Raw genomic sequence first — 24,429 nt, 5'->3', positions numbered from 1 at the left:
TTTTTATTCTTACTAACCCTATAATTAATACACCTACCTCAAATCATCAAAAACAATAATTTAAGTATTATACACTGGCATGTTTGTGGTTTGTGTTCTCCCAGGTTATCAAACATGATACAAACATGTGACTACATTCATCAGGAAATGCAGTTTCCATGACAAAATTACTTACAGATTCTGAGGGTCTTGTGCCATCCACAGGAGAATACACAACGCGATATTGCAGCACAGGTCCTGGTGCAGGGTCCCAGCGAACATCAAGGCTGTTAGGTGTAGGATTGTATACTTGGACATTTCTTGCCAGTCCTCTCATCACTGAGGAAATGAAGGCCAACATCTTTTTCTTAAGTCTGTTTATATATCTCAAGCTTTTGTATCACTTTTCCAGAACCTACATTCTGTAACAGAGCAAAACGCTATCTTCTTTATATTTCTAATTACCTACACACAAAGGCAGATTAAAACTCTCCAAATCCAAATTTAATTAAAGTTAGCAAGCATGGCCTTTGTCTATAAGGAAGCAACATTGTATTCAATTAAAAACAAGTTAATAAAAGTGGTGGAACTGGATTGTCCATAAAGGGTCATGGGATGGAGAAAAGAAATAGGAAAAGTAGTTTCAGTTTTCCAATATAGGTAATGGAGAGAGGAAGAAGAGACATTTTTTAAGAGTCAGCCTTCTACGTAAAATCTGATAACAGCCATTAAGCTCATCTGATTCGGTCAGCTAGTTACAACCATTCATTACTTCTTCATTTAACAATTGCTACTCAATATCTTTGTGATTAACAGAAAAGGTAAAAGGAGAGAAAAATAAGATATACCCAGTTCTCAAGTGCCCCAATAGGAATTTAGAAAAACTTACCAATTAAATTGATGTACTAATTCCAAACTCTAATTTAATCAATAACATCATCTTCCTAGACCACTAATCTTTTACCAAAAGAAGACATCCATGCTTGATTCCTTTTAACCATCAGCAAGTATATTTTTAAAGCCAAAGAAATACTTCTAAATCTGCACAAAAGCCTTTAAGCAATACTACAAAAAACAGTAAAACCACTATAAATGGCTTTCTAAATGAAAGCATACAGATTTTAAGATCGAAAAAGCACTTCAACAAACAAACCAAAGACATGAAATTAAGTAATGTGCCGAACAGATTTCAACAATTCGCACTATGAAAGCCAATTATAACAGTCCCTCACAACAATTTATAAAGCATAAAGCAAAGCTCAATGAATTTTTGTCAATGAAAGAGATTAAGCAAAGTAGTACACTGATGATTATATGCACTTTTACAAATCCTAAAATTATCATTTCAAAAGAAGATGCCATTATAAATTTGTTATTTCACAAAACGTTAACATTTGGTGTTAGGAAGGTGAACTATGGCTAATTTTTATGTTTTTAATTCTGTGACACCAAACTTTCCTAATTCTCTTTAATGGGCCTTTATGGCCTTTATAATGAAAAGCAACATTTATGATGAAAAATTAATTTTTTGGCCATATTACTTACATGTCCTTCCAGTATCTGATGTGCGTCCCCCATCACCTTCAGTATAAACGGGAACTACCGTCACAGTGTACGAGGTATCTGGCTGGAGATTCCTAAGAATGGCATAATTGGTATTCCCGGGGATTGGAACCTAAATATTTTAATAAAACATACAGCACTGACTTGAAAAATCTGTGGAAGAAATAATAATTCAAATAATACAATAACAACTCAAGACCAAGTCAAGAAGCAGGTTCTGTAATATTAGGAGGTAATAATGTGCCCCCACGTGACCTGTTACAAGAGGTTACATATTTCCCTATACCCCTCCAACCACCCAATACTCCCCGTTTAGAACTTCCCAGAAGAGCTACTTCTTCCCCTGACCAGGGGGAAGAATCCTGGCCCCAATCCCTGTTACCCAGGCTCTGAGGCATCAACTATTTACCCTCTATCAAGTCTTATTAAATGAATATGAAATTCTTCAGCTCTAAAGTAAACTGGTTAACTCCTTCAGTTCCACTTTTAAATCACTCAGCTACCATTTAAACAAATTAGCATTTTTTACTATAATAAATAATTACCAGTTCCTCTGGACCATCTGCTGCTGGTGCATAGAAGAGCTTGTACTGACGAGGATTTCCCTCTGCATGGTCCCAGCGGACATTCAAGGTGCTGGTAGAAGGGTCATACACTCTTAGGTTCCTTACGGTGTTTAGAGGTTCTGAAACGCACAGAAATCCCATCACAGTATAGTGCTAACAATCAAGCACACATGAAACACAGATTCACTGATAATCTCCCAGGCACCCTAGAACATAGCAGGCACCACACAAACATTTGTTGAAGTAGTGAATAAACGACACATACTGTGTCTGCGTCAGTCTGATGCATATGTCTCATCTATCCACATGACATTTTTGTCTTAGAGCACCTTTCTATCCTAGAAAGTAACATCTTTCTCCACAAATAGAGACAAATAATTCCAAGCAAGGATGTTAAAAACTATTAATATGGCCAGGCACAGTGGCTCATGCCTGTAATCCCAGCACTTTGGGAGGTCGAGGCAGGCAGATTACTTGAGGTCAGGAGTTCAAGATCAGCTTGATCGACATGGTGAAACCCCATCTCTACCAAAAATATAAAAACTTAGCCAGGTGTGGTAGTGGGCGCCTGTAATCCCAGCTATTCAGGAGCCTGAGACAGGAGAATCGCTTGAACCCAGGAGGCGGAGGTTGCAGTGAGCCAAGATCATGCCACTGCACTCCAGCCTGGGCAACACAGCAAGACTCTGTCTCAAAAAATAAATAAATAAATAAACTATTAATATTATTTGTAAATGAATTTTTAAATATTAGTAAAACTTTATGTCACCCCAGTGTTTCCAGATAAAGAGATGATTCCATTCTAATAGTAGCTATTAAAGAAGCTATAGGAACTCAGGTTTCACTTACTGGTCTTGCCTCTTCCCGTCATCCGACCTCCTTCACCATCAGGATACAAAGAGGATACGGTGATAGTGTAAGGAGTGTCTGGCTTCAGTTTCTGCAGGACCACACTGTTCTGCCGTCCTCCTATTGTGGTCTTGAGTAAAAAGGGTCTTGGTAAGTGTTAGCCTTGCTCTCTCCATCTCACTAATCTGTTAGAAAAAGCTCTTTCTACAGGGAAGCTGTTTGAGACCCTTGTCCAGTTCTAGAATTACGAACCAGAGCAAAGGTTTAAAGTACATCTTATGGTATAATTTTAAATGTAAAATATGCACCTCAAATCATAAAAAGAATTCCAAGCTTTAAACTGGTGACCCCAAAAAGATATTTCAACTTGCTAGCCACCAGCACTGCAAAATTTCATCCAAAACACATTTCACAGAACTCTTCAAAAAAAAAAAAAAAAAAAAAGGCATTAATCATAAGTGAGCTACAAAGAGACTTTAAGATACCAAAGAATTGCATAATTTTAGAGGCTCTACACCACTTAATATTATTCTTACCTTTTTAACAGATGTTTTTATTTGCTTTAGAATCACATTAAAATGATTCAGCATACAGTATAAAGCTCTTGGTGTTTCCCCCAAGAACACTGTCACTCTAACAGCCTTAGTTGTGTTAACAACATGACCAGACCTTTTGCCAGGCCACACTCGATCAGGGGTTTCCAGTTGTCTCCATCATACCAGCCCTGTGGTATGAAGCTTTTCAATTTACTCTAATTATGGAGCTTAAACTTTTTATTCGTTACTTAAGGCCATCTAGCTATCTTGTTGAAAGAAAATTTGTACAATTTATTAACAGCCTACCGAATTCAGATGTTTATGTCATACTAATTAAAATCGCATGAAAATGGCACACTGCCCAAAATGAGTGCACATGTAGATGGCTGGATGTGCTAGAACAAACCAGATGTTTTCAGTAGCACCCATCCACTCAAGTAGTCCGAATTCCAGAGAAAAAAACCAGTGAATCACGGTCGTCATCCTCAATATGGACAAACTGAACTACCATGGCTAATTTTAACAAATGAGAGAAAAGTATCAATAACAGTATAAGCCATTTTGATAAAAACCTGATGCATAACAAATCTGAAAGCCTACTTAGGAGAACTGACCTTATGAGTAAGCAGAGGGGCATCTACCAACCTCCCCCATCCAGCTCCCCAAAATAATTCTAGCATCAGTTATTCATCATTGTCATGATTTCACGGACTAGCGTTAAAATCCAAGTACCCCCCAAAGACTAACAAAGCTTAAGGGCTTCATACTTTCCAGAGGATAAGTTTATGAGACTCTTTATGATAACAAACAGCTGGAAGACAGTAAAAGAGACTCAGGAGAAGCAGTCGGAACATTAATGTCCCCAAGATGGGAAATGCTAAGAACAAACTTCTCCTGACTTGTAGTTTTACCAAAATCTGGCATGCCATAGAAAAAAAAGAAGTTCTGTTTCTGAAATTAATATATCAGTCCATCTAATTTGTCTTATCTTATTTTCATATAAAAGTCTATTGATTACAGTTGATATTGTTTATTAATGATAATCTATTTACCTAAAACAAACAAATAGTCAGTCCAAATGCATCATACTACCTAAGACTGGAGCTATAAAAGCCTCAAAAGACCAACTCAAAGTCACACTAGAGATGGGAAGGTTTCTGATTCAGCTAAGCTTACTAACTGGGTAGTATTAGAGATCTTTAACCACACACCTTAGATTAATGCCAATCTCTACCTTGGCTAATACCTCTAAACTGATAAGAGATATGACCCATTTGCTTGAGCTTGGCAAGTCAGATGATTAAAGGTTAATAACACATGTGTCTCTAAGGCTATATATAAAAATATTATAGCCAAAAAAGTCAATAAAACTCTGTACCTCATCAAAACCAGAGATATATTTTGAAATGAATCAGAAAACATAATCATACCTATGTAAAAATCATGGGGCTTCCTGACCTAGGATAATACATGCAGTTCTAATTATATAGTTTACAAAAGGCAAAGTTGTAGAAAGCCCAAAACCAGAGAACTAAAGTAAGAGGGGTAAAATGGAAACAGGCTCTATTAAATAAGGAAAGACTAGGAAGAGAAAGAGGATGAAGACTGAGTTTACAGTCCTTCCATCTTTCTTGGGGACCTCCATTTGGATAATAGAAAAATGAAAAACAGTGTAAATTAGGTTAACAGCCTCCCATATCTAGAAACACCAGATCTAGAAGATAGCCTATGACATGCAAAAAAAAAAACAGGGAAAAAATCAGATAAATAGAAAATAAACATTATAAGTAAGTTTAGCAAACTTTCAGCACTTGATTAAGTTACAGAGAGGAATGGAAGGTCGACATAGATACAAAAACTATCTGGATATCTTCATGGATAATCCAGCACTAATAGTTTTTAAAGGAACTATGGATGCATTGAGGCACATACCTCATGCTTTGGGACTCTGAGGAAGAGCAACTATCATCTCTCATGAGAACATCCACTGAGTCTCCATGATGGCACTCCACGTGGAGTGCCAGCTAAAGAGTCAGATGATTCCATCCAATGCAATAAATCTTAATATCCCTTAAAAAGTAAGTATGACTAACTAAACACTGAGGGGGGAAAAGAGTTTGAAAAGAAATGGGTAGAATTTATGCAAATTATAATTTTTATTTAAAAATTACCGTTTGCTCATTGCCTTCCCCTGTGGAAGGCTGATAAGTGATCCTATATTTCTGCACACGACCACTAGCAGGATCCCACTTAACAGTCAAGCTGTTAGATGTTGCATTGTACACTTGAAGGTTTCGTGGGCCACTTTTGGGAGCTGAAAGAAGATTGTTGAAAAACAAAGTAAGCAGACAGAACAATGCCTCCCCCTAAAATATATACAGCTCCCAAGGCAACCAGAGAATTCTATGCCTCTGAGTTTATAATGAAATTTGACCCCCTAATAAAAATGGTGATTGATTCTTAAATGACTCCTTAGTATGGACTTTCATTTTGTTTCTGTCCCCACAAACGTGACATGTAGAAGTTCCAACTTCCAATATGATGGTATTTAAAGATGGGGCCCTTGGGTGGTAATTAGGGTTAGATTAGGTCATGAGGGTGGGGCTGCCATAATGGGATTAGTCTGTGTAAGAAGAGACATAAGAGAGCTTATTCTCTCTCTCTCCACCATGTAAGAGAGTGAGAAAGTGACAGAGACTGAGAAAGAGCTGGCTAGCTATAAGCTGGGAGGAAAGCCATCACCCAGAAATGAATTGAATAGCACCTTGGTCTTGGACTTCTTAGCCTCCAGAATTGTGAGAATATAAATTTCTGTTATTTATGCCATCCAGTCTAGTCTTTTGTGATGGCACCCCAAGGTGATCAATACACTCCAAAACAAGTAGTAGCAAAGCAAAGTTTTTCAAGAAAAGCCTACTTAAAAGAGTTCTCAATGAACATCTTAGGATTTAAAAGCAGATAACCTATTTATAATGTATTTTATGGTACTTTTCATTCATACATTCATTCATTATTTGTTCATTTAAACAATTCAGCAAATTAAATTCTTACCTTGTGTTGTTAAGATAGGCACTAAAAGAAAACAGAATTTAGGGACACATTACTAATATAGCTATAGCCCTATTTTTAAAAAATTAACTTTAAAACATCAATGTCCTATTTGAAAGCTAAACACCTACGTGTGCGCTCACTGCCAATCAGGTCATCACTTTCTGACTCATCAGGATAGATGGCAGTAATGGAAACTTCATAGACGGTGTTGGGATTCAGGTTTTCGAACATCAAAGTATTTTCATCTCCATTTAAGATGGTCTTGGAGAAAGAGGACAAAAACATACCCACACAAAAATAAGTCTCCACTTACATCATACACACTCAATGTCAGTTTGTTTACATTATTTAGCCAGATATTCCTCCTGCTCTGATGCATGTCATGAGCTCAAATGTCAATAAATGCTTATTGACAACAAAAGTAATACTTCTTTAAAGTAAGCTTCCTTACAAATTAAATGGGACATGAAAGACAAAGAGAAATATAAAGAGAGTTAACTACCTCCATCTTATCTGAGCTTCCAAAAGGTGCCCAAGTTATTCTGTAGAGAGACACATCTGAGGCTCCATGATCCCAGGTCCCTCTGAAACCCTCTGGTGTTACTTCAGTAATCCTTAGGTTTGTTGGGGCTGGCACGGGTCCTATCATGAGAAAAGGCAAGCAAAGTTTTTGAATGTGAGCTACAAATGCAATTTAATATAATAAAACTTCCTTGTTTTATATTAATGGACATCTGAAAACTGATTGAATACATTGCTTAGAACCAAATATTTTACCAATTCCTAGAGCTCTAAAAACTGCAAGCATTCTGTGGATATAATAGGTTATTAAGGATATTCTATTTAAATGATGATTTTTTTAAGATACCATTTAGTACCTTTCTCCAACTTTTTAAGAATCAAATCAACACCAGGGACTCTTTCACACAGTAATACACAATACACAAAGCACAAACTCAGCCTACATATCAGAGTTAATGGACCTTCTCCAGTCTATCAATAACCCCAGAGACATACACAGACTCCGGGTTAAGAAGTCCTTCTTAACTAAGAATGTCATAAACTAGGTAGGCTAACATATTATACATCAAAGATGATTCTCAAGGAAATATTCATGTATTGTTCATAATTTGTTGTTCTGATACCCAAAGGAAACAGTTTCATTTTTATTTTTAAAAAACACACATATCACTGCAGTTTAAAAATGAGAATGTCTGCCTAGCTGTAAACAACACTGAAGTATTGCACTCTGACAATTGATTAGAACATACATACATACTGCTACACATACAGTGAATTCCAATCTAGGAGTATTGCCACAGGAAAGGAACTCTGAGCATGTTACGATCCAGGTAACACACACACATAGCTTCTTCCTATAGATCACCAACCTTACACATGATATGAAGCAGAACATGCTGACCCTGTTCAGAGAACTGAACACCTGGAGACCCAAAAGACTGCTGGAATCCCCTTTCACAGCACCTCCATTGACCAGGTCCTCTGGCTATTTTGCAGCACAAGCATTTTTTATGTCTGCCACCACTCCTGAGCTTTCATTGTCACTTATTTCTCTCTTTTTTTGGTAATCAAAGCTAATTACACAAAACCCAGAGCCATTAAAAATTTGTTCTAATGATTACAATGGAAAGGCCCATTCAGATAAAGAGAGTGGTACTATTTCCACCAGCACAACTGCAAAACAAAGTAGCTATTAAGAATGTACTTTAAGGCCGGGCGCGGTGGCTCAAGCCTGTAATCCCAGCACTTTGGGAGGCCGAGACGGGCGGATCACGAGGTCAGGAGATCGAGACCATCCTGGCTAACACGGTGAAACCCCGTCTCTACTGAAAAATACAAAAAACTAGCTGGGCGAGGTGGCGGGCGCCTGTAGTCCCAGCTACCGGGAGGCTGAGGCGGGAGAATGGCATAAACCCGGGAGGCGGAGCTTGCAGTGAGCTGAGAACCGGCCACAGCACTCCAGCCCGGGCGACAGAGCGAGACTCCATTTCAAAAAAAAAAAAAAAAAAAGAATGTACTTTAAACATATCTGAAAATTATTTGGAAATCTTAAGGTTTGAAAATATATATTAAAAATATTAATCTACTGTACTAAATTACCTGTCTCACTAGGCTTTCTTCCTGACTTCCTTTTCTGTTCACTACACCTGTTATGCTATTTTTATGCAAAGTTGTCAGTCTACTGATGCATATGCATCAATTCTCAGCTCCAGCCATGACCCTTACCAGGTAAGAACTTAAGCCAAGAAAACAAATGAAATTGCTAAGAGATCTAAAATGGTAAGAAAATAGCAGAGTCAAAAAGGGAGAAGTAGATATGTCTGGAGTTAAGAAGCAGGTTATGGTCAGGCGCAGTGGCTCAAGCCAGTAATCCCAGCACTTTGGGAGGCTGAGGCGGGCGGATCACAAGGTCAGGAGATCGAGATCATCCTGGCTAACACGGTGAAACCCCATCTCTACTAAAAATATAAAAACTTAGCCGGGCGGGTGCAGTGGCAGGCACCTGTAGTCCCAGCTACTCCGGAGGCTGAGGCAGGAGAATGGCGTGAACCTGGGAGGTGGAGCTCGCAGTGAGCCGAAATCAGGTCACTGCACTTCAGCCTGGGCAACAGAATAAGGCTCTGTCTCAAAAAAAAAAAAAAAAAAGATGCCCTAATTAGGTATAGGCAGCTGGGCACTAAAAAACATGCTATTGAGCCTTTAGTGAGGAATTTTCTGGAAAGGAGGAAAAGGTTCCAGACTATAGTATCAGTCCCATCAATAGATCACAGGATGTGGCTGGGCAAGTTGCTTAAATTCTCTAGACCTGTGCTGTCCGCTATGGAAACCACTAGCCACATGTAGTTGGCTATTGAGCACTTAAAATGTGGCTAGTCTGAATTGAGATGTGCTCTAAGTGTAAAATACACACTGGATTTTGAAGACCTGTTACAGAAAAAGGTAAAATGTCTCGTTAATAATTATTGTACTGATAGCTAATGAAATTATAATGGATATATTTGGATCTACTGGGTTAAATAAAACATTATCAAAATTAATTTCATCCATCTATTTTTGCCTTGTTTAATGTGGACACCAGAAAATTTACAACTACATATACAACTCCCATTATTTTTGTTTGGAATACTGCTGGCTCTAGGCCTTAATGTTTCTTTACTGCTATTTGCATTATGTAATGGGCTGAGCACTGGATTAAGTTGTTATGTGCCAAGCACTGGAGATACAAAGTTGAGCAAAATGTCTCTTCCTTCATTAGGAGAGAGCAAAGGGGAAGTAGAATCCATAGCAAAAGACCAACAGGCAATAATGATTGCATTAAATACTATGGAGACATCACAAGAGGGAGAGGAACTGACATCTCCAGGAGCTGCAACAGATGGAGCAGGAAGCAGGGTCCCGGCAGGCTGCCCTGTCTCCCCCAGCACTCCACTCATAATGCAGTCACCCCTTCCTCTGAAATCTGGCAGCACACAATCTCAGTGCCACCTGACCTTCCTTACATGATCTCATGTATTCTCGATTAATTTTTTTCTTATCTCCACAACTAAATCATGAATCAGTGAGGGCAAAGACGCTTATGTTTTGTTAACCTTGAGAACACTTCACATATAGTAAGATACTCCAAAAAATTTTATAAATAATGCATCTTTTCCAAAGCAAATGTGCAACATATGTCAAGAAAACTTGCCCACCCCACTACACATATATGCACACACATACACAGGTGCACATCAAGCAGTTGTAGTTCGAAGATAAATTAATGACAGTGGTTGATGGAAAGTATCATAAAAGGAATGGATGCAAAGATAGAAGATGGGACACCTTGTTCCAAAGAAAATAAGTGAAAAACAATCTATGAATCCAAGCATTATTAAATGCCGGCAAAGGTAGCATTAAGAAACAAAATGACCCAGTAAATTGAGTTACACGTGCATATAAAGTGTTATTTCCCATTATCAATGGAGCAGGAGCACAACTCACGGGTTGTTTCTTGAGCAGTCACTGGAGGAGACTCCCCTTCATCATGTACTGCAGAAACGCTGACTGTGTACAGGGTCTGTGAGAAGAGGTCTTTGAGGGAAGTGCTGGTCTCTGATCTGTCCACCTCTACCTATAACAGTAACAGAGCAGTGGGACTACTTTTACAAAGGGTTTACTTTTGATATCTCTCTGTCGTTTATGTACCTGTCAGCATAAGAATATAAAATCTGTGATCAGAAAAGAGTAGTGTTTTCCAATTTACATGAGAATACAGAAACTGGACACAGTTTAAATATTTCCAAACTGGAAAAAAATAATGTATGTACTAGACCATATGGCACATGATTGTCTAGAAAATAATGACTGCCTATGTATTCAAACAACCTAACCATTTTTCCACCTGTTTCCCTTTATATCACTGCATTATTTGTTTCAGCAATGGTCTCTTATGCACAGCATTATTTCATTTGCTATGCACAAGAACCTTGTGAGATCCACTGGCCATTGTACCCCTTTTAAATGAAAATGCAGAATGAAATAAATGTGTGCACCTGTATAAAGTAGCTTTTGTATAATCCACAAATGACCAGAAGAACCAGTAACTGAGTGCTTAGAGAAATGACTCCTATGTTCCAAAAATGCCTCTGAGATTCTGACAGTAATACTCCCTCAAGCACACACAAGTTTTGCTGGTTCGTGAAGTCCTTCTAATTTGCTGTAACTTTGAATCCAGTCATCATGGAACTCCCAAAAGAACACTCGCAAAAGGACACCCCTCTAACAATATACTCCTTCTTTCTCTGTGTCTCTGTGTATACTCCTCCCTTCTCTAGTGTCCTATCTTCCTGTTATCTGACAAACTCCTCCTCTTCATTGCTGCATCCTCTTGCTACCTCTTATTTTTAGAAACATTATGACATTTTCTAGTAATTCTTAGAATAGGGAGCCATATAAGGAATCTGGATGAGAAGGAAATACCATTTAGATTTGATAACTTTTTATCTACCAAGGGATGATGTTTTTGAGATTAATATCACGCAGCAAAACATTTCTGTTTTGACAAGACAGTCCAATATATTATTGATTTTCAAAAACTGCTTTATTAATATCACAAGTTTTCAACACTTTGCTAACAAAGTGACAAGTATACAAAACATGCTATCATCCATACTTGATAAAGTTCTTTTTTAAAACCTACTAGGAAAACAAATATTGTCATATCTACTATCATCTTCAACCTACCTCTTTGACATCCTCTTCCGGTGTTTTGTATCGAACAATATATTTACGCACTTTTCCAGGCACAGGTTCCCAAAAGACATTCATAGTGCTGTGAGTCACATCTCTGAGTTTCAGATCCTGAGGTCTGGGTAAAGGCACTAGAGAGGCACAAGATATAAAATCCAGATGTGCTTCTCAACCACAAAGCTCTAAAGCATCCACGCAAGCTTTCAAGAAGTTGTTTGGAGAAAATTTAAAGGTGTTTGGCAAAATAACTGAAACAAATAGCTATGATGATAAAAGTACCATGATTCTATCAGATAGACTGAATTCTTCTTAAGAAGGTTTTTCAAAAATAGAATATATTTAATTTTCTGTTATCACAAGGCTAATTTCTCATTTATATATTACTCTTCTTCCACACTATTTAAACAATCTCTTGCTGCTCAACCCCATAATAAATCATAATTCATCATAAATGTACAGCTCATGTTTATCAGATATTTAACTCAATTAAGACAGAAAACAAAATTAATAGAGTTATGCACCCTTAAGAACGTGACAGAAAAAAAAAGTTACAGAGTGAAGAATGAAGATGAGCCAACATTAAGCATCCAATAAGCTTATATGAAAACCTAGACACCTAACTTGTTAGAAGAAAATCCAAATGATAAATGCTTACCAAATCTAACATAACTTTCCATTAAAAAGGGCGGAAGGAGAATAAGGAATGAGGAGATTTTCTCCAGTAATATGAGATGTATTTTGCTCTTTCCAGCTGCCCATTTGACTAGTTGAACTTGTAGAGACTCTTTCTGACTCTCATTCTGACTCTTTATGTCTGTCTTCCTAACTCTCTAGCTCCACTTCCACATTTCTGCGCCTCCATCTCTTCAACATTTTTGTCTTGTGCATCTCTCTCTGCCCTCCCTTCCTCTACTGTTCCAATCCAGCATCATACCCAAGTTTGTGACCATATTTTTTAATCTCACTGTGACTTTGGGTCTCCTCTCTCAGCACTTTCAGAACATGTGTCTATCCCTGGCTGACTCCCCATTCCTTCCATCTGCTACTATCCCATTTTCACAAAACCACCAGCCCCAGACAGGATCTAACATATAAAGGAGGATCAATAAATATTTGTTTGTTGTCAATTAATTTACAATGACCCATCCTGTAGGGGATCTTTCTTTTCTCTGCCCCATCATGCTCTGTTTCCTTAATCCCTTTTTCCTCCTTGAAGTTCCTTCAAAACTCTTCATTTTCTCAGAAGCGTGGGCCAAGACTCATTAAATTTAAGCCAACTCATCTATCCCTGCATATCAATCTCCCCAAGCATGAAGCAAAATACCAGCTGGGTAAGGCAAGAAGCCTAAGTGTAATCATCGTCACTCTTCATGAAAAAAGCACCTAAATGCTTAGTGAAACAAGACAGAAGTACACAAAAGGCTGACCAACACACACAAGAGAAATGCAAACCAGGAAGGAGTCCATATGGTCTATGCTGCTTTGTATTATTTCATAATGGCATTCCCAACATCCAGCCCAGTGACTGGCACATAATAGGGGATCAGTATGTCTTTGCATTGGGTAAATTGATTAATTCACTTAACGGAAACAGACTTATTCATATGTACCATAGAGTTTCTACATCAACAAGAACTTGGAGCACCTTGATATTAAACTCAATGTCTTCCTCCAAAATTACACTCACTCAACATTCCATTCTCATCAATGCTATATGTCATATTTCATGGATCTAGGACAACATCATTCATAAGATGCACCATTGTCTTACGTTGTACATCCTGACTGGCACCTAGCCAAGAGCAATAATAGTAAGACACCATTGATTGCAAAACACCTTAATTTTAGGCATGTTAAATGTGAAAAAAATACACATCCTAGAGTCAATTTGAGATGCCTCTATAAATCTAGAATTGAGATATTTATTCTCAAATTTGATTGTCAAAAGTAATAACTCTGTAACTTTATATATAAAGTATCAAATTATTGTTAGCATCACATGAAATAAATTCTAATGAACATTAGGTTCACAGCAATAAGAAGGGAAATAAAACTAGCAATAGCTTACAGGTGACTTCTCGAACAGTGACGGGTTCACTAGTGAGGTCGTGCAGGACAGCCTGGACTGTGACTGCATACTCCGTGTTGGGAACAAGGTCAGTCAGCTGCATGTCGTTCACTGTTGGCCCCAAACGCATCTGCACATGGATATGCAGAGCAGAAATAAGATGTTCAAGTCAAACTTTTCCATTTATCTTTGGGATAGTCAATTGAAGTCTGTTTGTACTAGATTATAATACAGCTTGTATTTTTCATTTATAAGATTACATTTTCTTTTCCACGATGATTTTTTCCTTTTTTTTTTTTTTTTTTTTTTTTTTTGAGACAGAGTGTCACCCAGGCTGGAGTGCAATGGCTCACTCTCAGCTCACTGCAACCTCCACCTCCCGGGTTCAAGCAATTCTCCTGTCTCAGCCTCCTGAATAGCTGGGACTACAGGTGCATGCCACCACACCCGACTAATTTTTGTATTTTTAGTAGAGATGGTGTTTCACCATATTAGTCAGGCTAGTCTCAAACTCCTGACCTCAGGTGATCTGCCCACCTCAGCCTCCCAAAGTGCTGAGATTATAGGCATCAGTCACTGTGGTCAGTCCACACCAATGTTTTCTAAAATGTTTTGCAGACCACAAACTTACTTTTCTATTTTTCCATTTTGTATGTAAAGTTATAAATGAGTTCATAAGTAACTGCAGTATAATAGGCACTATAAAGCTATAAAGTCTTGGGAAGACCCAATGTTAAAGAAACAAACATCTTTCACCTCTTTGGGTGTTGTTGGCTCTGTGTCCTTAACAGGTTTGTATGACAAGATGTAGCCAGTAGCTCCTCCCACAGGCTGCCACTGCACATGCATGGCGGTAGGACCAACGTCATAAATATTCAGGCTGACTACAGGCACTGGCACTTCCAAAACAGAAAAGCAGACCATCAGTCTAGTTCCTTTCATTCCACTCATTTTTAACCATTGTTTCCTACACACTTATTGATATTTGTATATACTAGACAGTGGGTTACTGTGACAAATCAACAAGAGTTAATATAATCCTTCCCATTGCCCAAAAAAAATCGAACTTGCACTGCCCATTGCACTTCATATTCAAGACTACATGTTACCACTATTTTATAGAGGAAAAATGTTAAAGTTCAGGTTTCAAAACACATTCCAGTGAGTCTATACAATGGATACCAACTTCCCGATACATTACTCTCCTTTTCTGGAACATCACTAAGTTGACTATTTCTATTCTTCAATCACAGAACTTTATATATATGTAATCAACACTATTTTTTATATTTCTTCAAAAAATAAGTTTCAAATAAGAACACTATACATGAATAACTGGAACACCAGGGATTTATAGGCTTCTTGAAGATAAACCCATGAAGCAGAGAAAAAAGTTTACAGTCTCCCTATAACACCCATATTGCTTCCAATTATTTTTATTCAAAGATTGAGTTCAAAGTTTTAAGAAATTATCATATTAATCCTGCCAGTTATACATTATTTCTCACCTCCTATAGTCTAATATAAAGGGATATAAGAGAAGAGATAAGGATCTAAAACTTGAGCAGTACATAAAGTCACTTCTTGCTCTAGAGAGTGATGCTTACTCCTTCTTCTTAAAAATGGCTTTCCTTCTTCCCGCTAAAGCCCAACCAAGAAGCAAGAAGGAGGAAAGAATATTTTCATACGCCTCTGGAAGCATTACCAGGAATAGGAGCAAGGAACATCTACCCCAAAAGTGCTACTCAAAGCCAAAGCCCTTAGAGTTTCTCTAGCAAAGACCAGATGTCAGAAAGAAAAGAGATCTCACTGGCAGCAGGGAGCTCTGGCCATTAGCAAAAGTGAAATCGGTATCGCTGTACAGCTCTTCTTCCTGATCTTAGGCCCACTCCCCACATGGTATCCTTCCTCATATCTTACTCCTGATGTGCTTTATTCCTCAATAAAATGCCATCACATAACAACTGAGTAAAATGTAAAATTATCCCCCTGAAAGGTATATTTGCATTTTAGGAGATTTTCTTGAAAGCAAAAGTCTAAAGACTCTAAGAAGTGAATAACTCCATTAAAGGTTGTTTTCCCTCTAGATTATTATGTCAGTGACCCCCTATTCCACAGTGGGGCTCCACAATGGCAGGAACAGCCAGTAGGAGTAGAAAACCACTGAGCATTTTCTGGGCACCTGCACAAAGATGGCACTCAGTAAATATTTATAGAATGAATGTTGAATAAAGAAATTATTTGGAAGGTAGGCAAAAATGGGCCATCATGCTTTATCTTGGGAAAGAAAGCAATGAGAAACAATTTTCTAATCTGACTTACAGGTTTTTTCTGTCCCCTTCAGAGGCTCACTATATTCATCTTCTACCACAGAGTACACATTGACAACATACTCAGTTTCAGGCTTCAGATCTTTCAGCACTGTGCTAGTTTCCATTCGACTCACATAAAACTAGGGGGGAAAATTAAACAGAGCAACAACGTATGTATAATCAGTTCCCATTTTCCTACAATACTTACAAAGTAGTTAACTGCAATGAGCTTAGAAACTATATTTTAATTAGGCCATTGTCTTTTGTATTTGGAAACTATCAGATTACAATGAGATCTTGGACAAGTCATATAATTTTTCTCCCAGCTGTTCTTTATTTGTAAAATGAATGGGTAAAAATAGATCATCTTTAATGTTCCTTGCCAACTCTCTGATTCTACTACAAATTCATAAATAAATCAAGCATCTTCTAATTAAATTTTAATGAAAAAAACATAGTGATATTCTACAGTTCTTAAAAACCATAAGAATTTAAGCAAAGCTCTTTCCCTTTAATTAAAGCCAGATGGAAGTGCCTGTCTAGCAAAGTCAAGAATAGAAAGCACTATTCTTGACTCATTTCTGGCCCCTCTTCATCCCTCTTGCCCCTCACCTAACATTATTCTCAGAGCCCTAATGAGGAGGATCCAATCTCAACATAAGGAAGAAGCTGTAGGTGTTCCTACTCACTTCTTGACGTTTCCCTCCAGAAACTGGATAGTATTCCACCTTGTATCGATCCACACTGTCAGAAGGTGGTGTCCAGCTCACTCTAAAAGAACGATGGGTTCGCTCAGAAATAACTAAGTTAGAAGGTGCTTCCAAATCACCTACACATGGAAATAAAGGGTATACACTTTTCTCATTATTGTAGAAAGGTGACAACATTTGAAATTACATTGAAACAATATTACGTTCCATATTCTAAGCTTTCACACACTTCTTTTCACATACTAAGTAGCTACAATAAATCCGTATTAGAGGCTCATCACCTGTAAGACCTCTATGAATATGTGACTAAAAGGTTTTTTAGCCTTAGAAGATTAAAACATGAGCTCGTTGTCTTTCCTTAAAACCTGATCCTCCTCTTTCTTACAAACTTTACCAATTTACAGGTCACTGAGACTGAAGACCCGATATGGTTTGGCTGTGTCCCTACTTGAATCTCATCTTGAATTGTAGCTCCCATAAGTCCCAAGTGTTGTGGGAGGGACCCAGAGGGAGATAATTGGATCATGGGGGTGGTTTCCCCATACTGCTCTAGTGGTAGTGAATGTCTCACGAGATCGAATGCTTTTATAAGGGATTTCCTCTTTCCCTTGGCTCTCATTCGCTCTCTTGCCTGCCACCATGTAACACCTCCCGTGTTCTTCTTCCATGACTGTGAGGCCTCCCCAGCCACATGGAGCTGTGAGTCAATCAAACCTCTTTCCTTTATAAATTACCCAGTCTTGGGTACGTCTTTATTAGCAGCATGAGAACAGACTAATACAAGACCTCTGAATCACCTTTTGATAGTTTCTCCTCTCTCTATCCTTATATATATAATCAGTAAATAAGAATTTAGGTCCTGACAATTTAGCTTCTCCATTGTCCCTATCACTATTGGCACCACACAACTTCCCTGCCCTCATTATCATTTTGTTTCTATATACTCGTGTCTTTTCTCCTTAACTAAAGGTTATGCTCTGTGAGGACAGAATTGATTTTTCATTCATTCTATTCTCTAACAGGATCTAGTTGTATAATAAAGGAAACTGACAACTGTATCACTAGAGAGAATGCAAACAAACGTGTGTCTTTCAATCTGGGAATATCCTACCACCTGTGATTGTACTCCCTGTGGGTGGACATAGGTGAAATGACTAATACATAACAGGATCTTGAATAAATGCTGATGAAAATAGAAATATTAAGCTCAATATGTCTAACAGGAAAATGGCCCAAATAAAAGTTAAAAGAGAAAGGGATTAATTCAATAACTCCATAAGCATGGCAAATCATTCTCATATAAACTCTTTCTACTTTTTGTGCAAGCCAAAATTGGGGAAAGCCTTTCCATTCTTAGTATCTTAACTTTTATTGTACTTGGGTAAGAGTCAAACCTACAAAATTATCAAGTAATTTTACTGTCTGGGAAACTAGAATGAATGCAACTATTACATAGTTCATTTAAAAAAAAAAAAAAAGCCAAACAGATAAAGAATGTTTTCATCCCCACTCAAAGTTCTGTCCAATGGAATAAAACTACAACTCTCTCAGCCAGTCAAGAGCCAGAAGCCTACAAATTCTGGCTGCCAGGCTGGTCTATTTCTCCAGGGAAAAGGTCAATCTGTTGTTCAAAATTCAAAAAAGAAAATCTGCAAAAGTTAGGAGAAAGAAACCCAAGAGGGAACATTCAAATAAACATACCCCAAGCACCCAGAGCAAGTGAACCATTTCTATCACGTTATTTCTTAAACTTATTCCAACTTTTCCAAAACCAAATTAAATTAATGAAGGACAATTTTACCATAATCTACATGTACTTAAATAAAATTTTTCTTACATAAGAGCCATAATTTTTATCAGTAATTTTCAAAAAACCTTTAAATTTGGTGATTACCACGTTTTGTCCCATGATTTACACAGAGTAATCATTATGCATCATCCTTTGTCAGTATAAATCCAGCTCTATAATTTTATCTCAATATCCTAATTCCTTGGCTATATCTACTTTTTTAAATACCCCTAAAAACATCTTTAAACATTTGACCCAGACTAAGTAATTTTTCTCCAGATCTCAGTTTCTTCACTGGTAAAAAGAGGTTACATAATTTCTAAATGTCTAAACTGTAAAATTGTAGCTTCTCTTTATATTTGGGGATTATAAGTGTAAAGTTTCAAATCTGATCATCTATAACCAAGGCAAAGCAAATCAGATATAAAGACTGCTCTTTTATTTCTGCTCACATAAGGAAATCAAAAAAAGGTACCAAAACTGAGGAAAACAAGAGTCTGGGAACAACCATTTAATAGCAACGTAGCAACTAAATGGAGTGAAGATGCTTTACAAGACAACAGGTATATACCAGAAAAGAAAGCATCTCTCCGTCTCTTCCTACCCCCTTCTAATTTATACATCTATGTTGTGTGGGGGAGGGTACAGGTATGCAGGATATAAACTAAATGTATCCTCAAATAAACTAGAAGTCATTGAGGTGCCATCATGAGAAACAAATCAGGAAAAAATCTGGGACTAAAGCAGTGATTCTCAACTGGGAACAGTTTTTTTCTGCAGCAGACATTTGGCAACAACTGAAGATCTTTATAGTTGCCACAATTTAGGGGATGCTACTAACATCCAACCGACAGAGGCCCTTCACACTGCTAAACATTTTATAATGCACAAAATAGTTCCCTCTCCTTCACCCAAAAGAATAATTATCTGGCCCAAAATATCAGTAGTGCTGAGGCGAGAAACTCTGGGCTAAACTTACCTGGACCTTTGACACTGTTACACAAATTAATGGTGAGATCATCCACTATCCTGGAGAGTGACTCAAAATCTGCCACATTGTATGCATGGGTATCATCAGGATCAGTTGCAATCATCTTTAATTCGACTTCATCAGCATTTTTAATACCTTCAAAAATGGATATATACAAATTAAAAGCACTTCTCAGAAAAAAATTAACGGAACAAAGCAAATGATTTATGGCTTTCTTAATTCATGGCTTCTTTCGGTCAACTATGAAGGTTTAATAATTAGTTAACTAAAACATACATATTATTTTTCTCAGTAATAAAACAGAAACAAAGGATAATACAAACTGAAAGCTCTTTTAAATTGGCTTCTTCCAGATGCATCTAACACCAATTTCCCACCAAAAAGTGTCTCTTCAGTGTTTTTTGTGGAATGTAAAATAATGGATATCAAAAATAAACATGGTTCTGTGGAAAACCAAGTAGGAGTTTTTCTGAATCCTATTAATAGCACATTTTTCTTCCTGATCTATTAATTTTCTTTTAAGAAACCATGTGGTTTTGGCCCAATATAAGGAGGACAAAAATGAATTAACTTCCTGGAACATTATTTTGATAAATTATGTGATAGAAAAAAATGGTTTTCTTTTCATGCTTCAGATAAAACTTTTAACTACGAAAAATAGCCTCGGCACATTTGTAACCCCAGGGGCATCACTGTCCTTTCCAGTGCATACCAATAGCAAATAGCTCCACTCCCTCATCCTTGAGTTTCTTTGAAGGTGCCTCAACATCATCTTGTGATTTTCCATCAGTAATGAGCACACCAATTTTTCGAGCTCGAGGTCTCATGCCAGCTTGGGTCCTGAAGCTCTGTTGGCGAATGAAATTCAAAGCCATGCCTAGTGGGAATTTTAAAAGAGAATCAGTCACATCACCATTCAGCCACAAACCTTGACCAGAAGCGTGAGCTGAAAGAGTGTCAGACAGGCCTGACTCACCTGTGAGAGTATTGCCTCCTTTGTATGGTAAGTTTGCCACAGCTTGCAACAAGCTCTTCTTGTCTCTGTGAGCATTTAACTGCCACTCTGTTCTGGGATCCCCACTATACTGAGCAAGAGCTAAAATGACACCACTGGCATTAGTGCATGTGAAAGAGCAAGATAAAAATGTCTAAATGGCTCCAATGTTGTCAGAACCTACCAATTTGTACTCTTTTGGGGCCAATGTCAAAGACTTCCACAATACGAGAAATGAAGCTCCTCACGGTTCTAAAATTTGCCCGGCCGATGCTCCATGATCCATCCACCAGCAACACAATGTCTGCCTCAGCTCTGGTGAGACACTCCATCCCTGACATGGCAATCATGAGACAAGACAGTAAGAAGCAAATTGTTGGCGAGGGTACTTCCTTGTCACACCTCTGCCACTCTCTGGATCCTCAGTGTTGCCTGTCTCAGTACTATAGTCTAGCTCAGTGATGTGGAGTACGAGAGTCTGAAAATATGTCTATCTGATTTATTAACCTCAATTAACAGTCTTAAGAATCAGCAGTTCCTCCAAAGATTATTTCAGTGGCCAATCTTTCCTTTATCTTTGACTTGATTTCCTGCCTCTTTCATAGAAACTGGAGACTTGAATTAAGCCATTGTTGAAAATTTGATGGGCTCACAAACTCAAAGGCTGAAATAGATAAATGGGAATGCATAGCTGTCTAACTAGTATTATGAAGTACTAATAACTTTAATAAAATTTTAATGTGGTCAAACCATTAGATGTTGCATTCTTCTGCAATATTTAATGGTCATAGCAGACAAGAATGAGATGGACTGATAAAACATGTAAACTAAAAGAAGGTTTTTGTGAGCCAAAAATTAGTTTTCCAAATAGGTAAGCTGTTAGGTAACTACCACATGTATATGAAGGATTAGACACATAACTTTTAAAATTATACCTTTTTGAAGTAGAGATATATTTTTTAAAACCCGATATATTATTATTCAGCTATTAATCATTTAAATTTATGATCTACTATGAATAAAAATCAGGTAAATATAGATGGTGAAGTTTGCACATTTAAAGAATCAAGAAAGAAGGAAGACAATTTAGAAAAGTATGCAAACAAATATACAAATTGAGAGCTATAGACAAGCACAAACACTGATACAAAGGAAAAGCTTGGGAAAGAGAAAATAATCCCAACATCCTCAGTGTACAAGCTACAAAATAAAAATATAAGTCAGTTAATATCATCATAAGAGAAACAATAAAACATTAATGCAAAATACCAAGAATTGACACTTGATTTTATCCACCTCCATTTTTTTTAATGTTCTTCTTTCTAAAAGCTTATATTACCACTATAAATTTTCCAATTTATTGCAAGGTTAACATTTGGTCTTTACATTACAAAAGAAATCATTGGAAAAAAATTAAATAATGCTCATCACACTATAAAATACAAATGTGTCACTCATATATTATATACTATATCAGGATTAAGGATTCCCAAATACTATCCCAAGGAAATAAGCCCTTACAAGCCTGCTCCTGCTCTGCCCAGATCTACTCATTTTTAGCAATAATGAAAAATATCAGAAGTAAACTCTGTCCAACACCTCCCTCTCTAAGAATGTTAAAAACTAGCTTTATGTTCATAAAGGCTGTAATTGTGGCAGGGACAGAAAATCTAAGGGGCTTATGTTACCATTTTGCTTCCCAAGTCATAGTTGCCCACCTATTTATGTAACCTAACACTGCTTACCCAGCCCAAATAAATCATTTCTGCAACGACTTTTACAAAAGAAAACTGCATCTTAGTCACTAAAAATAGAAAAAGGTACAATATCTACATTTAGTAAAAACTTGTCTTTAAATAATAGAGCTTAATTATGCAATAATGCATAATTTTAAATTTGATATTTAAATGCATTAATAAATTTAATGTGTAATTTTTAATTATGCATTATTACATAATATAAAATTACTACATTAATAATTACATTACTAATATAATTAATACATTAATAATTACATATATTACTCTTAAAAATAGATTTATATAATAATTTAAGTATGAAATAATGCAATGCTGATAAAAGAAGTATAAAAAAATACTGTCAAAAAGTATGCTTGACTGGATGTTTGAAGTTTTTTTGCTAAGTATGTAAATTATTGAAATAAATTTTAGTGTAAAATTTGTATTGCTATTTTCCATTGTATGATACCCTAACACTCCACATTTGAAATCGTTTCTTAATGTTGCTTTCCTGGAGGAATGTAACTCAATTTCTTACCAGAAGACAAAATTGGCATTACAGTTGTGTCAGAAAGGGTTGTCATTTCTTGTCCAACAAGTGGTGAGCTTTCTCCTCCATCAAACATTCCAAAAACATTTACTTTATAGGTGGTACCAGCCCTAAAATGTTAAAGTATATAGCCTGTGAGAACCATAGGCTCAAGTGGTAGCACTTTTGTTTTGCTTTGTTAAAGACATTCATCTTGATTTATAAGCTTTCACTATGAAGAGTTTATAGTGTACAACATTATAAGAGAAGAAAAATAATTTCCGCCACTTTCTCACTTAGCTTATCCTGTGAGGGAGGTGTCAAGAGAAACTAGACAGCAAGCATTCCAGAGAACACTAGGAATTCACAGCACTGGTTTCTGTCTTGCCTTTCTAGCAGATGCAGAGTCTTTACCCTGCCTTTCAGCATGTCAGGGAAGGGTCAGACTCTTCATTCTTACTGTTTCTAAGCAATGGGCTTTAAGAAAATAATTGAAGTGCTGTACCTTGCAAGGTAACATAAGACAACGCCTCACACAATGCCTGACACATAGGAAGCTCAATACATTTTATCCTCCCTACTCCAGTAAAAGTAAATCACGAGCATTTTATATAGATTTCAATAGTCTTGAATGAATGATTGAAAAACAAACTTTCCAAAAGACTACACTCAGTAGTTCATCCTTTTTACTGTAATGAATGTAGGGTACTGTTCAAACTGAAACTTTCTTGTTTTTCACTGCACAGCCTGGAGCTGGACCAGCCTTGCCCTCTCCTGCCAGCTGGCACCCACGAGGTCCTGCCTTCTTTCTCCTGTATGGCATACTGGAGGGGGATTCACACTCAAAATTTCAGCATGAGTCCCTCAAACCTTGCCAAAAGGTACAGCAACCCCCATACTTCCACATGGCTACAATTTCGGTGACATTGTGTAATAAGAATGTTAATTTTTTAAAAGCAGGATGTTATTGAAAACACCAATTCTGACCACTTAATAACAAACAAAAATTATTAAACATTACAAAAAAATCCTGCTCAGGCCTAAATTCTGTTGCTGACCCCTGGATCCTAACTTCAACTCCAGCAGCACCAAGCATAAGAAAACAGCTTTAGCTGATTTTAAATACTTTGCTGGCAAACAGACATATAAGTGATATTTGTGTAAAGCCTACTAATTTACATAAGCTATTCAACCTTTTAAACAAATTAATTTCATCCTTTGAGATAAACGTAGTTAATTCCTACCTAAGTTCCTCCAAAACAACTGTGTTGTCATAGGGTCCAACCACTAACTCCCCCAGTCTTCGGTCATCCCCCGTAGGGTGGAATGTGACCTTATAACCCTTCACTTCCCCAGGGGCAGGCTCCCAAGTCACTCGGAAGCTTGACATGGTTGGGTCAGATGTTTTGAGGTTTCTGGGAGACTTAAATCGAGAAGCTGTAAAGACAAAAATATTTTTAAAATAATATCTATAAGACTAGGCTTTGGGGTTTCTTTTTTATT

At 37.2% G+C, this 24,429-nt stretch overlaps 1 protein-coding gene across 2 annotated transcripts in view; it reads right to left on the bottom strand.

The window, feature by feature from the left end:
- Positions 1-24,429, bottom strand: part of COL12A1 (collagen type XII alpha 1 chain) — a 121,429-nt gene that overhangs the window by 47,492 nt on the left and 49,508 nt on the right. Inside the window, exons 16-35 of one of the 2 annotated variants that reach the window (XM_023219254.2) lie at positions 24,171-24,363; positions 22,936-23,057; positions 20,843-20,992; positions 20,641-20,760; positions 20,377-20,541; positions 19,653-19,799; positions 16,864-17,003; positions 16,185-16,314; positions 14,619-14,761; positions 13,863-13,992; positions 11,789-11,925; positions 10,547-10,676; positions 7,047-7,186; positions 6,673-6,805; positions 6,545-6,565; positions 5,665-5,807; positions 2,958-3,087; positions 2,088-2,227; positions 1,525-1,654; positions 176-318 (exon numbers count right to left, since the gene is read on the bottom strand). In XM_023219254.2, coding sequence (XP_023075022.1) covers positions 176-318; positions 1,525-1,654; positions 2,088-2,227; positions 2,958-3,087; positions 5,665-5,807; positions 6,545-6,565; positions 6,673-6,805; positions 7,047-7,186; positions 10,547-10,676; positions 11,789-11,925; positions 13,863-13,992; positions 14,619-14,761; positions 16,185-16,314; positions 16,864-17,003; positions 19,653-19,799; positions 20,377-20,541; positions 20,641-20,760; positions 20,843-20,992; positions 22,936-23,057; positions 24,171-24,363 — 2,687 coding nt within the window. The remainder of the gene's footprint in view (positions 1-175; positions 319-1,524; positions 1,655-2,087; positions 2,228-2,957; positions 3,088-5,664; positions 5,808-6,544; positions 6,566-6,672; positions 6,806-7,046; positions 7,187-10,546; positions 10,677-11,788; positions 11,926-13,862; positions 13,993-14,618; positions 14,762-16,184; positions 16,315-16,863; positions 17,004-19,652; positions 19,800-20,376; positions 20,542-20,640; positions 20,761-20,842; positions 20,993-22,935; positions 23,058-24,170; positions 24,364-24,429) is intronic. The other variant, XM_023219255.2, reaches the window with a different exon arrangement.

This window comes from Piliocolobus tephrosceles, chromosome 5 (assembly GCF_002776525.5).
Source record: "Piliocolobus tephrosceles isolate RC106 chromosome 5, ASM277652v3, whole genome shotgun sequence".
Classification (NCBI taxonomy): Eukaryota; Metazoa; Chordata; class Mammalia; order Primates; family Cercopithecidae; genus Piliocolobus; species Piliocolobus tephrosceles.
This window is presented reverse-complemented; position numbering and strand designations above follow the sequence as displayed.